This window comes from Branchiostoma lanceolatum, chromosome 3, assembly GCF_035083965.1.
Source record: "Branchiostoma lanceolatum isolate klBraLanc5 chromosome 3, klBraLanc5.hap2, whole genome shotgun sequence".
NCBI classification, from domain to species: Eukaryota; Metazoa; Chordata; class Leptocardii; order Amphioxiformes; family Branchiostomatidae; genus Branchiostoma; species Branchiostoma lanceolatum.
Window position 1 is genome coordinate 3,586,836 of NC_089724.1, and position 15,666 is coordinate 3,602,501.

General features: G+C 45.5%; 1 protein-coding gene across 1 annotated transcript in view; it reads right to left on the reverse strand.

The window, feature by feature from the left end:
• LOC136429191 (SCO-spondin-like) overlaps positions 1-15,666 on the reverse strand; it is a 67,892-nt gene that overhangs the window by 37,871 nt on the left and 14,355 nt on the right. Inside the window, exons 3-9 of the mRNA XM_066419068.1 lie at positions 8,126-8,379; positions 7,451-7,638; positions 6,698-7,000; positions 6,194-6,296; positions 5,457-5,603; positions 4,737-4,856; positions 3,930-4,128 (exon numbers count right to left, since the gene is read on the reverse strand). Of these exons, the coding sequence (XP_066275165.1) occupies positions 3,930-4,128; positions 4,737-4,856; positions 5,457-5,603; positions 6,194-6,296; positions 6,698-7,000; positions 7,451-7,638; positions 8,126-8,379 (1,314 nt within the window). The remainder of the gene's footprint in view (positions 1-3,929; positions 4,129-4,736; positions 4,857-5,456; positions 5,604-6,193; positions 6,297-6,697; positions 7,001-7,450; positions 7,639-8,125; positions 8,380-15,666) is intronic.

Genomic DNA, 15,666 nt, shown 5'->3' on the forward strand with positions numbered 1-15,666 from the left:
TCAGAAAGTACTGGAACATTCTACAACTATCACCCAGAACACGAGAACTCTTCCAAGATCCACCACTCATCGCCTACCGCCGCAACAAAAATCTGAGGGATACACTGGTGAGGGCCCAGATCCCGAGGGAGAACAAGAATTTCATCACGAAAAACATCCCTCCGGGATCATACCCGTGCGGAAGAAAGTGCCTCACCTGCACATACGTCAGGAAGAGCAAGGATTTCCAAAGCCATCGCACTTCGAGACGCTACACCATCAGGGCCCACATCACATGCCGCACCAGGAATATCATATACATGATACAGTGCAAGAAATGCGGCATACAATACGTCGGCGAAACAGGACAAACATTGGCCAACAGGATGAACGGGCACCGATCTTCCATCAAGACGGACAAGGATACACCCATCGCAGCCCACTTCAACCAACCGAGCCACACCGTCGCGGACATGGAGGTCGTCGGACTCGAGAAGCTGGCATACGGCAGGACCGAAGACCTCACACGACAACGACGACTCAGCAGAGAATCCTACTGGATACATCAGCTCCGAACACTTCACCCAGAAGGACTCAACCTGGAATCACTGGAAATAACCAGGGTATGAGGGGACAAGAAGTATAGTTCTCGTCGTAACCGGCGCTAACACTTTGACTTGTAGTTGATTTACGCTTCGCATTTGCTGGTTACTAGTATCCTATGGATCCGAGCACTAACTTAGAAAGTTCGGTAGTCTGTTACATTCATGCTTTGTTTGTAATTTGATTGTATTTTGTACTTGATTCTCTGTATTTAAGCCACCTAGCGGCAGACTTCCTGTTCATGTATTTAGCTTCACTCTGCTTGTACGGACCACTCTCCTTGACTTTGTAAACACGCATACCATTGTAAACGTCCACCATGACGTCATAATTGTAATGTGCCTCCTCCACCAATGTTTAGTAAGACCCTCATGACATGTACAATTGTTCTAGAACAATAGATGAAGTCATATCATAGGTCAACTGAGGTCAGGGCTAAACGACCTGGAGGGCACACAGAGCAATGTAGCCTAGCTAGTGCATAGTGAACTAGACCTTCAGATCAGGGCAACCTAGCCTATATCCAGGGCAATATGAGACCCTTAACGCTGATTGGTCAATATCTTAAGCTCAAGTTAGAGCGCCCTGCACTAGGGAGGCACAGAAAAGGTATAAAAGGAGGAGTGGTCCGATCTCTGTCATTCTTGAAAAAGACAATAAAGTCGAAACCGGTCGAATACCAGTCTCCGCTGTCATTTTCCCAGAACTACCAATGATATTACTTATATATCATTTATCTATTTTTGTACTATTGATATTATTTTCAGTCGTCTTTGTTGACCAAACATTTCCAAATGACCCCTTGACACTCCTCCCAACTCGACCACTATGAATGGCGGCCAGGACGGCAGAACAGAGCAATTTCGAGTGTAAATAAAGGCACTGTATACAGGATCTAAAACAGGAAAACCCGCGCAAATGGTGGTCCTGCATAAACCGAGAGCTTGGCAGATCGCAGGAGAAGCCGAAACGTTCTGTAGCGGATGGGACCCCAGAGCAAGTGGCGGAAACGATCAGCCAACACTTTTCTGAGGCATGGTGTCAGGGTGCGCCACTCCACATGTTTCCTCTACCACTCGGTGAACCTGGTCCTGAACTGTGCTCAATTGGAGAGGTCAAGTGTCTTCTGAAGTCTGTCAAACCCAAGAAGGCATGCGGTCCAGATAATCTACCTAATTGGATTCTAACGGTGTTTGCAGATGACCTTGCCCCGATTATAGCCCACTTATTCAACACCTCATACGAAGAAGGAACAGTACCCGTAGCCTGGAAGTCAGCAAACGTGGTCCCGGTGCCTAAATTTGCCGGCGCATCTCAAGCCCGTGACATGAGACCAGTGTCCCTTCTCTCAGTCTTGGCAAAGCTTCTGGAGAGGTGCATCTTGAAAAGGCTACTACCTTCCATCCAGACTGTCATCAAGGACCAGTACGCCTACGTTAAGGGTTCCTCAACGACCCTGGCTCTGGTTCGAATGGTGCAGACGTGGCTGAAGGCTGTGGACTCAAACAAGCCGACCCTGGTCAGAGCCATCTTTGCGGACATGAGTAAAGCGTTTGACCGTGTGGACCACGCTCGGCTTCTACAGCGCGTCATCGACATCCACGTTAGCCCTCGCATGCAGAGGTGGATCTACAGCTACCTTCAGAACCGCCAGCAGAGAGTCGTAGCCGACGGCGCGTCCAGTTCCTGGCGCACCCTAACGTCGGGGGTGCCACAGGGAGGGGTTCTTTCCCCCTACCTGTTTCTTCTCTTTATGAGCACACGCACCACTGTACATGACGACACCATGAACGTTGGGTATGCCGATGACGTTTCTCTGTCAAGAACTCTCTCTGTGCCCTTAGCCGACCAGGACACAACTGTAGAGGAAGAGTCTTCTAACCTCAACTCCTGGGCAGTAGACAACAAGATGACGCTGAACGGTGGAAAGAGCATGCTTCTTCAGATCTGTTTCAGCAGATCTGTCCCTACTCCACCCACGATCACTCTCGGAGGCCAACCAGTGCCATCTGTGGACTGTGCCAAGGGACTAGGTTTCATCATAGATAAGAACCTTAACTTCAACGAACAGGTCACTTCAATGATCAGTAAAGCATCGCGTAGATTACACTACTTGCGTTTACTGACCAAACAAGGCACCAGCGTACCGGACCTTATACAAATCTATCTTGCACTTGTACGGCCAGTACTCGAGTACTGTCACGTGTTACTGGTTGGATGCACTAAGGAGCAGGAACTGGCCATTGAGAGAATCCAACGCCGTGCTTTGCGCATCATTTCCTTGGGAGGAAGACGATCCGTACCTGACCTGCCCACACTGCAGTCGAGAAGGGAAGACGCAGCAGTGAACCTGTTTCAACGAATGCTCCGTGAGGACCATCCCCTACACGACTTGGTGCCACCCACGAGAACAGGAGCCACGGGACTCTCACTCAGAAACTGTAGCTCAATAAGCGTTCCGAAAGCCCGCACTAAGAGGCTGAGCAACTCCTTTCTGCACACTGCTATTCGGCTCTATAACAATGAACTCAATCAGTAGTACCATCAGCACTGTTTTTATTGTATCATATGTTATATGTATTATATTGTTCTCTTTCTTTTCACGTTATGTCATACGTGATAATGTATCGACGTGGCTAACTCGATTTAAGAAAGGTTGGATTTTATTGTGCAAGTTTTTCGAAATGTAATGATATTGTGATTATGGAAATTGTATCAAGATTGTATGTGGAAACCCTTTTTGTAATAAGAACGGAATTCGGATTATGGTGTCACATAATCCGCGAGCTTCTTACCGAATAAAATCATCATCAAACAAACCCCAAGCTCAAACACAGCACTGACGGGACGAGATAACTACTGCAGGGTTACGCGGTACTGTAACGTGTCAGTGAACCTGTTTACCCGCCACGCTTCACGTCCCCTCACCCTGACCCACAGCTGATACCTGACACGGCTTCATAACTACAGCAACGAACGCGTAGGGCAATGACCTGACATTGACATCCATAACCGCTGGTTCTTCTAACTAGGCCATGTGTGCCACGCTAACCAGCTTCACTCTTCAACAGGCTATATCATGTCGTCCTTCCTATACTTCCAGTATCAACTGTTGGCATATTTTAATCGCTGATAGCTTTAAACGTCACTGCAGCCTCTTCGAGCTGCTGTAATTATTCATTTTATTTATTGAATTTTTAGGGGCTGGGTGGCCCATTCAATTCTGGCTGTTGTGTCCTCTCATGATTCACATGAGTTCCTAGTATAGAGTATTTTCAGCTTTACGAGTCACCGTAATCAACATTGCGGCTTGTGAACTACATGCCCAATATCAAACAGCACTTCACCTTCTGTGTGTCCTTCAGCGCCATGGTTTGTCCTATCGCCTGCACCTGTGTTGTCGGTGATTCCACGGTGATGTCCTTCCACTGTTGTCCTTTCCACTGATGATCCTTCCACTGATGACCCTTCTACCGACGCACCAAACGCGGGGACGGCGCCGCCGTCACAGACGTTCCCCTGGTATACCTGTCCCCCACAGCACACCTGCATCAACGCCAGCAGGTAAACTACTTCAATGATTTGGAATCCACATCATTACGTGAGTATCGGACTATCGGACTAAGTCGTAACTGGCTGAGGTACAGGCAAATTCCTCTTGTATTCAGTCTAAACCTGAGACCTGGGCGATTCCCTCAACTTAAAAAGAACTGGTATACTATCAACTATCCATTGAAGACGTCTTCATTTGTATCTCAAGTCATGAAGACGTCTTCATTTGTATCTCAAGTCATGCAAGACGTGATAAGACATTCACGACTTGTACACACGACATTGGTGATGACCGAATGCACCAACTACAGTAAGACCTGGCTTCAACAACCACTCAAGGGACTACGGAAAAATGGTTGCTGAGGCAGTTGGCCAGGACAGAATGGGGTTACCTATGTAAAAATGGAAGGGGCTGTTTTAATATGGCTTGTGACTGGAGGTGGTTGCCTGTGCCAGGTGGTTGCCCAACCAGGTTTGACTGTGTAGCGCTAATATCCTACCATCTACTAACTTGATGAAACTATTCATGGACTGAGCAACATTGCCTGAGATTGTTTTGAAATTAACAAAAAGCCAATTGAATGCAAGCCGTTTTGTTTCACCTGTCTGCCTACGTTGAAGACGACCTCCCCGCAGCAGCCCCAGACGGGAGAGGCAGGTACGGTGGACAGGCTGTTCCCGCACCTGAGACAGGTGTTCTCACCTTCTGCACCTACACGCACCTGGTGAAGATAATGATTTAGTTAGAACGTGATACCCTGTGATATGTTGGTGTTACAACCACTGCAAACTCTGTTGTCGAAGATTACTACCATTTACACTAGTAGTCTATTGAAGTCAAGTTGAAATAAGAGTGACGGAATGCGATAAGCAATTGTACAATTTTGGAATATTGAAACATTAAAAGCGAGCACAGATTAAACATTCAAGCTCACATGTCCAACTCATCGATGCAGTAGTACCTACAGTAGCTCAGCGATTCAGGGTTTATAAACTGCATCAGTTGAGTTTTGCATGCTGATGATGATGGAAGTGCTCTCTATTAACTTGGTGACTTCAAGAACATCTACTATATATGTAGAGTGAACTGATCATGATGTAATTATACTTGTTAGAGAGCAACTAGAGCTACAGCATTCCATTTCAACCTCTGCCCCGCGCTCATCGACTCTGTAGTACCTAATTCAACGGTTCAGAATTCATAAACTGCATCCGTTGAGTAGTTTTGCAACATGATGGACGTGCATTCTACGTATGAAAACGAAGTTATAACAGATCAAAGAAGCCGTGATAATTCCAAACCAAACAGTAACGCAACATACGCTTCCCTGGCAGCAGAAGTGCGTTTCCGGGTTATACGGGGTGTTGTCCGGCCCACAGCAGTGCCACTCCGGGTCCGCGGCCGGACGGATAAACGGCTTCTCTCCACACGTCTGGCAAACATGCAGGTCGTCCCCGCCTTCCCACAACTAGAAAAAAAGACCCATTGCAATTCAAGAATGTCTTAAAACTACCAACCATTGCCATATATTTCATGAGCCAAATACCACAAAGCAAAAACCGCGTAAACCCATTTTGCGCCCATGACTCTTTATCTAAAGTAGGAATTCCACAAAGGCAAGACCGTTGAACGACGAAAAATGTTACTAATCTCTCGAAGGTCTTTCACAGGTCGACCAATGACCAATGGCCATTCTAATGTCTTCTATTGATCTCCAAGATCTTCTTTCAATAATCGTCTATGTCTTCCAACAATCCGTCAACGATTTCCATGTTCTTTCAATGATCTCCAAGGTCTTCTTTCAATAATCGTCTATGTCTTCCAACAATCCGTCAACGATTTCCATATTCTTTCAATGATCTCCAAAGTTCTCCAATGGCCATTTAATAATTTCCAAGGTCTTCCAATGACCCTTCAATAATTTTCGATAATCTCAATGTCAATGCCTTTTCGGTGATAATCGGTGTGCTCAGCAGTGCCCGTCCTGTGACCCAACATAACACACAGACGCCACTACAAGCTGCAAAGCCGTGACGGAGGCAGCCACCGGCAACCTACCTTCCCCGCACAGCAGGTGTGAGATGCCGGGTTGTAGGCGTCCAGTCCGCAGCAGTAGTAGGACGGCTCGATGATCCTCCTGCTGTACGTCTTGCTGATGCACCTGCAACGATTGACATTTATGCTTACTCTAATGATACAAGGTACAGCTACAACAGGCTTTCAGTTACTGTATGTCTAAGATAGATACAGATAGGAAGGGATACTTAACAGATACGGAACATTTATAGTGTTACATTAACAATGTGGGTTTTATTGTGTTACAAGTTACTTACAAATAACCATGGGCAATCTATAATCTACAGAGAGAACTAAGTAAAGGCCTTGACACACCTCTATCCCAGGCCTCGGCTAACTGATTAGCAAATCACACATTCTAAGTTCAAGATGCATCGCGTAAGAGCATGGTTGCTCTCATCAACTATGGCTCACTACCTAATACCTTCCACTACCTAATTAGCGCACTAATTACATAACGGACCATATAGCACAGTCGCCACGTACCTCTGGCAGACGAACTCGTTCTCCGGCCCGTCCTTCAGCTCGTCGAAGCAGCAATGCTGCAGCCCCGGGTTGTACGGCAGCTTGTTGGCCCCGCAGCACTTGTAGTGCGGCTCGCTGCGCTGTCTGCTGAAGGCCGTGGTGCCGCACCGGTTGCAGATGTAGTCCCGCTGCGGGCCCTGCTTGACCCTGTCGAACCCCTCGCAGCAGTGGTGCGTGGTGGGGTCGTACGGGATCTCCGCCCGGGCGCCGCAGCAGCGGAACGCTGGAGCGGTTCGAGGCTTACTGAAAACTGTCTCTCCGCACCTAACGAAATACATAGACAAGAAGGTAAAAACAAAAGCTGAAAGTCATTAACCAATACAATAAGGTCTAGTATAGTAATACCAATGGAATGACACTTTTACAACCTCTTGAAAAACTTCGGGGAGGTCTTTGTAGAGATGATCTTCGTGACCGCAGGTCTTCTGTCATGTCTGTTCATGCCATGTTTGTATATATATCAGATGCACTCCCTGGGCCATGTTTAGACACATTTCTATGCTTGCGAATATGGACGGCTAACAAATGTTTAACTGTGAAGAAACACTGACAACAATTGGTGCATGACAAAATTTGACAATTAATCATCAATACCTTTAGACTAATATTGAGCTTACTGGGAAATGATCTGAAATGAACTATGACGATTTCGATTTTCACGTTGGAGAAACATACATAGCTCACATTTGTGAGTGAGAAAGGTAGTTGCCTTACCGATGGCATTCGTAGTTGGCCTGGACGCCTTCATAAACCTCGTTGTAGCAGCAGTGATGTGTCTGGCCGTTATAAGGGACGTTCTCCTCACCGCAGCACAGCCATTTGGACGATTCCGTCGCTGGGAACGAGACTACGTTCATCCCGCACCGGATACACCTGGTATTGGCTTCCGGTCCGTCCAAAAGCTACAGAGAAAGAAATAATTAGTTGATTCATCTTTACGGACGTTGTATTAGCTGATTCGCAGCCAGTGTTCACTCCACTGTAAGCCGTTTTATTTCACGGACAAAGAATCGAAGATAAAGCTGACTGAGGCTGGTGCAAGAAGCTCTGTACAGTATTCTGAAGACTAAAATACAAAGGACAAGAACTCCTGAGAACTGGTGAAAATACTGAAAGCTTCAGATGATTCCAAGGAGTCATCATCATCATCATCATTGTCATCATCATCATGATTATCATTGTCATCTTCATCATCATCATTGTCTTCATCGTCATCACTATCATCATTAAATCAGCAGCAGCAGCAGCGCCTCATGCCAGAGTATATTGTAAGAGTAGAGTCACTGGAACAAGCTGAAGAATGACAACTTAAACTAGGGCCTAGGGAGTCGTCCACTGATGCACAACTACGATGAACTAGAACTAGAACAAAGAGGAGTCAATTCGCACCTTGTGGAAGCAGCAGATCTGCTTCTCAGGGTCGTACGGGACGTCGTTGTTCTCTCCGCAGCACCTGAAGGAAGTCTTAGCGTCGATGGGCATGACGAAGGTGTTCTGTCCGCAGGCCTTGCACACGTGCCTGTTCGCCGCGCCCTCGTAGATGCCGTCCGGGCAGCAGGTGTGGGTCAGCGGGTCGTACACGATCCACCCTTCCCTGGTGATGCACAGGGCCGGGTCTGTCGCCGACACCTCGTATTCTGGCGCTGTAAGTAGACGTTGAAAAATGAGTAAAGAAATTGCCCGGAAAAAGACGAAATCTGTCTAGCTAGCAATGCCACATTATTTCAATGCCGAGAAGTGGCCTCTTACGGCCTTGCATTGAGCGAGATCGTTAAAAAAAAACTCTGTATTCTACCTCCGCGATCTCTACTATCTGCTTTAACGTAAGCCGTGTCCATAAATAAACGCATTCGTGTTCTGGCGCCGGGAGTGGACATGGGAGAAATTGCCGTAAACACACCAAGAACAAGACGAGATCTGTGCAGCAAGCAATTTACTTTATCTGTGTATCATGACTTCAGTCATGTGCAGACCTCTCTATCTAACTATAATCTTCTCTTGAGTTACGACTTGTGTTTTATGACTTAATTAAGCCTCTAGTTAGTTCAGTCGATGACAAGGCTGCAATCGCAAGCCACATCAGATTGAAAGTATGACACTTCGTACAAGAGCCACGCAGTATTCAGCCTACGTCTGGTCGTAGCCACCCTTCTTTTACATGTGCAGTCCCTGTTACTGTGAAGCCTTTTAGCCGATTGCCAGTTACACAGCTCCAACTCGTGAAAATCAACGCAAACAGCGCATGTTCATATTCCGCTCAGCTACATACAGAAGTCTCGCTGATGCATCTGCCGTGACCGTAAATGTGAAAGTCGGACACCTTTAGACCTACATGTGCCCCACGCCATAGCACATTGTAAGACATGCCAACAAACCCAGTCAGGTTGATGATATGAATTTACGGTGTTAGTTAGTTAGTTAAAATCCCCCCACACCATAATTGATGTATAGGGCGGTGCCCATCTCCGTTTCATAGCCCTGGAGCCACACTGTGGTGCAATCACTGCAGCAGGGGGCTAGTCCACTGGCAGTGGAGTGTGTTTAACTTCCATACTGTTTCATAAGTATGTACCATTTTTATTAAGTCTTTGGTATGACTCAATGCGCCTCTTGTCCAGAGGTGCCCTACCTGGGGCTAGAATGTACGGTGTAGCCATAGATGAATTATGAAGTTAATTTTCATTTGTACCAACAGGTGGTTCCTTTACACTTCTCAAGGACCCTAACGGCCTCAGACGAACTCCAGCTTGTAGAATTAGCCTGTGTGCCTCCGGCTCCAAGGATCAAACTACAAGGTCTGTAGAAGTGATGTTTCCCTGGACCAAAGCCATTTACTTTTCCTACTGTGTAAATGGTAGCGTTGAAATAATTAGACGTATTAGTTTCAAGATTAACAGGCCAACAAATTCCGTTGGTCATAGAACACCTTACGGTGGTAACACATGCTCGGGTCGGCGACGTTTGTCCAATTCTAATACACATTTGTCACGATTAGAAATCCATCTTTGCTTTCGGTTAGATTTCAAGGAAAATAAATGTGCTTCCGTATTGCAGAAATTGTGACCCAAAACTGATGGCCGGGACACATGGCGTCAAAAAGCGAGAATAGCACCTACACAACTAGCATTGGTCTTCGTTCAAGTTTTACCTTCATTGTGCGTAGAAATTCAGCGATAATCATCTCTACCTCACCAGACCACCTGCATCGATACTTGATCTTTACGTAATTACTTGAATTCTTGTACAAAGTCACCCCAGTGCAAAATCTGATTTCGCACGTTTTTTTTTTCGGATAAACTTGGGGAGATTCTGTTTCACCAATTTGACCTGACATCGCGATGTTGTTGAGGCATGGATATATTTCAATTGTTTAAAGCGATTCGATAGGCTGTGTCCTAAGTTGATACGTGCAGGATATCACAAGGACAACATGGAAGCAGGCAAACAATTAACTGTGCCCGACCGATAACAGAACCATTGGGAATAATTAGACTATCAGGATATCCAACTCCGATTGCCTTATCTCAAGCCTACAGGTTTCTAAATTCTTCTGATAGGCTTGGCAATGCGATAGCAGGGATACTGCAGACAGCTGGGTACAGTGTGCTCGGCCAAGTTTTTGGTATTTAGCACCTGTTTTTTTTTTTTTACTGAATGCACACTTTATGTAGTAAAAGTGTCAAACGGGGACAGGCAGATACGGAAGACTCGGTACTGATGACTTCAGTAAGCCACACCCCCCCTCCTCCCGTAAAAATATGCCCTGTTATAGATCTGTTGTCTTTGGCAGTCCAGTCTCGGGAGACTATCTGTATAAGATAGCAGGGATACTGCAGATAAATGGGCACGCTGTGCTCGGCCAAGGCTTCGGTATTTATCACTTTTTTACTGAATGCACACTGTATGTAGTAAAAGACAGATACGGAAGACTCGATACTGATGATTTCAGTAAGCTCAAGCCCCCCCCCCTCCTCCGTAAAAATATACCCTGCTACAGAAACAGCAAGGAAACCTGCTAGTTTATGTGCCACGAGACACTTTCGTAAGTGAACAACAACCAACAACTACGCCCGTAAACCTAAGATCATTGGTCATTGGGATCATGGAAAGACCATAGTGATAATTGCAAGATCGCTGAAGACCGGGGAGAACTTTGGAGGACCATATAGGATGTCCCTGTAGCTCAATTAGTAGCGGCTTCCCAGTTGAGCCTCCTGTTTCCAATTAGTTGGATCCGGGAGACCCCGGATCGAATCCCGGGATCGGAAGGGTATCCTTGTCGGAGCTGCACCGTCTTTCGGAAGAGACGAAAAATGGGGGTCCCGTGTTCGAGGAGGTGCCTCGAGTGCGTTACAACAGCCTCATTACTCACATGGGTACCTACTGGCTGAAATAATACAACCTGGTGAATCGTATACACTATTGAAATATCATTTAGCTGGGGGATCTCTAGAAGACTATGCATGGAGATCTTTAAACGCTCACTGAAAGACCTTTGAGAGATCTATCAGATTTCGCGCGACTGTGGAATCCTTACTCCAGTGTAAAATACATGAAGCTGTAAGGACAGTAAGAGCACGCCTTCCCCGGTGAATGACCTACTAAGTAAGTAAGTAGACAGTTAGCCAAGTAGAAAATGTATAAAGACATGAGACATCCCAGGAGGTTTGGAACGGTAACAAACAGAGACGGCAGGAAATACCAGGCCTGCCAAGACGACTTCAACATTTCCTCTGCGCTCTTACTTTCACCAGATGCCTCTATGCGAGATCTTAAAAGTCGTACTAGTAAATACATCCGTCACACCTTTGCTTATCTTGGGATTTACACCGTAGATAGCAAGCAAGCGAGCAGTCAGTGGATGGCATTGGGTCTGGCTGGAATGTCCGTGGCAATGGGTAAACAGTAATTCGTATCCGTGAATAATTTCATCAGGTTGGTAAGTCAATAAATAAAAAGACTCTTTTACACAACCAAAATATTTATTCCACCGACGTTTCGGTGACCATCTGTCACCTTCTTCAAGGCAATTCTGACTGGTTCACATTACAATGCAGCACAGGTGTCGCTGCTTATACATAATAATGAGATGCATTCCAAACGCAAAGTATTTACGTTTAAAGAAAAAGAGTCTTTTTATTCAGTAAATTCGTAGGCACTGGGCATACATGTTCTGGTTATGGATAATACCACCAGACATGCCACTGAGACGGCTGCCACTACGAGTGAGGGTATTAGGCAGACTTCCCTCGGGTTTGACAGGGATTTCCGCAGAGTGTTGAGTTTTAACGAACCGCAACTGATTAACAAAGTAGAACAAAGACCAGCAGGAGTCTGGCCAGTGTTCTGAGTAGGATTACATCGGTCAGGGTCTAGACGCAGACAACACAAACTCGCAACACGTCAAAACACCTGATGGTTTACTTTCAATTAGTTTTGAACTACTTGCTACACTATTAGCACACTTGTCAGGCCCTTTGGTAGAAACCCGTTAGAAAATACTCATGGATAATGACACCGAATGTAGAGGATGTCAGAAAAAAAGTTTTTCAATCGATACTTGTTTGTTATAGCGATGTTACGCTCTGAGATGTATGAGTCATGGCTTATGCTTCGGTCCCATTTCCAATCCGGGGCCCGGTCGGGCAGCTTGTGGGATCAAAAAATATTGCATAAAAGACAATAAAAGACACGAAACGTAAACAAATTACTTCTAACCATTTTATTTTTCGTTTTCGCAAACAGCCCTACCGGGCCTCGGATTGGAAATGGGACTAAAGCATTAAGCAGCCTCTGATGGTAAAGTATTCAACACCCCCCCCCCCTACACAATCGCGTTTGACATATTTTCATACCAATTATATCACTTCGAGGGCTAGGGGTCATCGGAGGCCCAGTACGAAAATAGCACATCCTGAAGAGAGACTCTACTGCTGCCATGTATCGGCACCGATGCTGGCGCATGGTTGATTGATTTGACTGACTGATTTGTTTGTTTGTTTGTTTGTTTGTTGGTTGGTTGGTTGGTTGACTGGTAATGATGTCATTAAAGCAATCTGCATATGGGCCGTTATCTACTATAGTAACAGGGCCTGTATAGTAACAACTTCGTACGTGTTTATGTATCTAGTTATCTTCCCATCTACATTGTGACTGACAATACAGTGATGCACCAGCCATATGCTCCTCATCAACATGCAATTTTGCCTATCAATTTGTATCAAATGCTGACCCTTTTGACTAATGGCGAATACTGTAAATGAATTCAAGTTCGCCGTTGGTTTGAAAGTCTGTATTCAATTTTGATGTGCGTGTCTTCATCGTAACAGGTGTTTCCAACACTTCATAATACTGTGCAATTTATAGTACGTACATGTACAATGTAGTGCTTGACAAGGGGGCAGAAGACAGAACAAACATTTTGTGGTCATATCGGTTACCTTTTCACCGCGAACATAAATGCATTTACAGTTACCAGGTCGTTCGACCAGAGGCAGAAGAAAGTGCCGTTCGTCTTTGTTTACACGGTCGCAAGAGACATGCTTCTCGTCTCGGCCATGTACCGAGTTCAACGGAAGGCACGGTCATCTGGCTTACATAAACGGCAAACCTGGTCTTGATTCCGAAACCAGGAAAAGTACGAGACGGGCGAGTGCACAGGCGGAATTCTACTGGAGAGGATCGGCTTCTCCTGTTTTGAAATCAAAGAGGGGTTCGTTTGACACTCCAGTAGCTTCGTGAAAGATGCGGATGAGAGTTGGTGTCATCTGCGATGTCCACCTCATCCAACAACTGGAACGCTATGTACATCAAAGAACTGGAACTCGTCAGTCGTACCGAAATCACGTCTTCTCGCCAGGACGTTGTACGATTGAGAACCTGTTTCGCATCACAGACGGGAGGGGGTTACGAGTGTCTGGTCTTCCCCTTGTTTCACGCCCCACACTAGACGGGGGGACACATGTCAAGCTGTGAGTCACAAGGCAAAGCTGGAAGGTAATCTGATAGAGACAGCTTGGATATAAATCCTAAAATCGTACTGCTCTTGAGCGGTTCAAGAGAAAGAACTGCGGTTACAGAAAAAGGCATCTGAGAAATGATTCTTGGGGTTCTAAGTATCAAATTACAAGTTCTGCTAAAATGTGTCAGATGATACCGAGCCATTGCTGAACCAGTACACGTGGTCCAAGCAAAACATGAAGGAACAAGATCCTTGCCAAGACCACCTTGTTTATCTTAAGTGCTTTTACGATTATCGATATATGCTGCTGAACATCTTGCTTGAGTCTACAATCCCTATGAACCACAGTAACCCCCCTCCCCACGTCCCGGTCAGACACGTTAGGTTTATTGATAAAAGTTAATAGTGGGAGACCTTGGTGTACGCCATTTGGTGACCCATATAAGCCAAAGATGTTTACGATTGTTCTGAGATATAGGTCAGGGGTAAAGACGTAAACCTATCAATATTGGGTGGATGAAATGCTCAAATTCCCACAAACAAACCGTCGGCAAGTGTGAAACCAAAGGAAAGTGGCAATGGGGTTTATGCGAAATAAATATTTGAGTTGGATGATGACAATAATCACAATAAGAAGCCATCGCACCCTTTGCTTACCGCTTGTTCCTTCCCAAACCAGAATGATTCCTTGCACCTCCCCTAGATACATTCGTAATCTCAACTCATTAAATTTCTCACATTCTGGACGATCAAAACGTTTTATGTTTGAACTAGATGTGCCACTGAATGCTCTTTTATTTATTTTCGTTCGTTCGTGTTTATTAGTTCCCAGGGAGGTTTCAGGATCACTTTGATCGGCTTGTGGCTTCAAATCGTCCCGGGACATCCCTTTAAATGTTGTTTCTTGTTCTTCGTGTACACTTAAATCTAGATAAATAGACACAGCTAACATGACACGTTGCCGCTGTAGCCAAACAATCAGGGAACATTTACGTGACATTTACCAGGCGAGACTGCCAATAGTAACATGCTTTACATAGTGCGTGTGTCTTAAGTCTGACGCTGACACGAATGCGCCTTGCAAAGCTTGGTATATAAGGCAAGGACAGGGTTTAAGTAAGTAACAGCCTTAAACAGGTTGTGGATTTTCATTCAATGAAATCAGCCTTCTTCGGGTGTAATTTTGGCCCCGTTTCCAATAGTCTCTATCCCTGTGATTGTTGATCTTTCCAAGCCAAAACCCAACATGTTGACAGCTAGAGGTGGATCGCTTTCCACTAGCTAGATATCCAAACCTATAAGGCTCCTATTAAAGAAGAGAGCGAAAGAGATTTGGCAGATATAATAGGCTTGGAGACCAGGCTAACTTTCCACATCTTTTTAGTCTCCGGATTCCCCCAGGGGTCTTTCATTAGTCCGGCCTCAATATGTCCAAACTGATAAACGTCCCGATTAACTGGCCTGGTCGTGTAGAAAGGACGATTTGAACGATTGTTTTAACACCATACGTGATCAAAGCAGCCACAGATCCATCATTTCTACGCCAGTGTGAGTATTTACAACAACGACATGGAAATGGTCATTTATCTCAGCTGTTGGACATGATTGTCAACAAACACCTTAATCCTTAAAAGCAATCACTACACGTGATAACAAATACCGAGATAGCGGAGTGTCACAATGATTGATTGCAAGACGCACCCAAGAAGTCTCTGTCTTTTGTCGTTTTGCTTTTCTAAGGAAGGACGATGGTTTAGAAATCACTTGCGTAATCGGTGATCATCGGTACAGCGTGGCTCTCTAAAAACTAGACACAGATTTACAAAACCTTTTGCAATCAATGGTCATCTTTTCCGTTTCCGCGTTTTGTTCTTGTTATTTTAAGGGGTTTCAATATGTCACGACAGCGCTGACCAAAAGGAAAATGGCTCGTTTAGCTTGATTAGGCGAAGGGGTAGCAACCTCTATC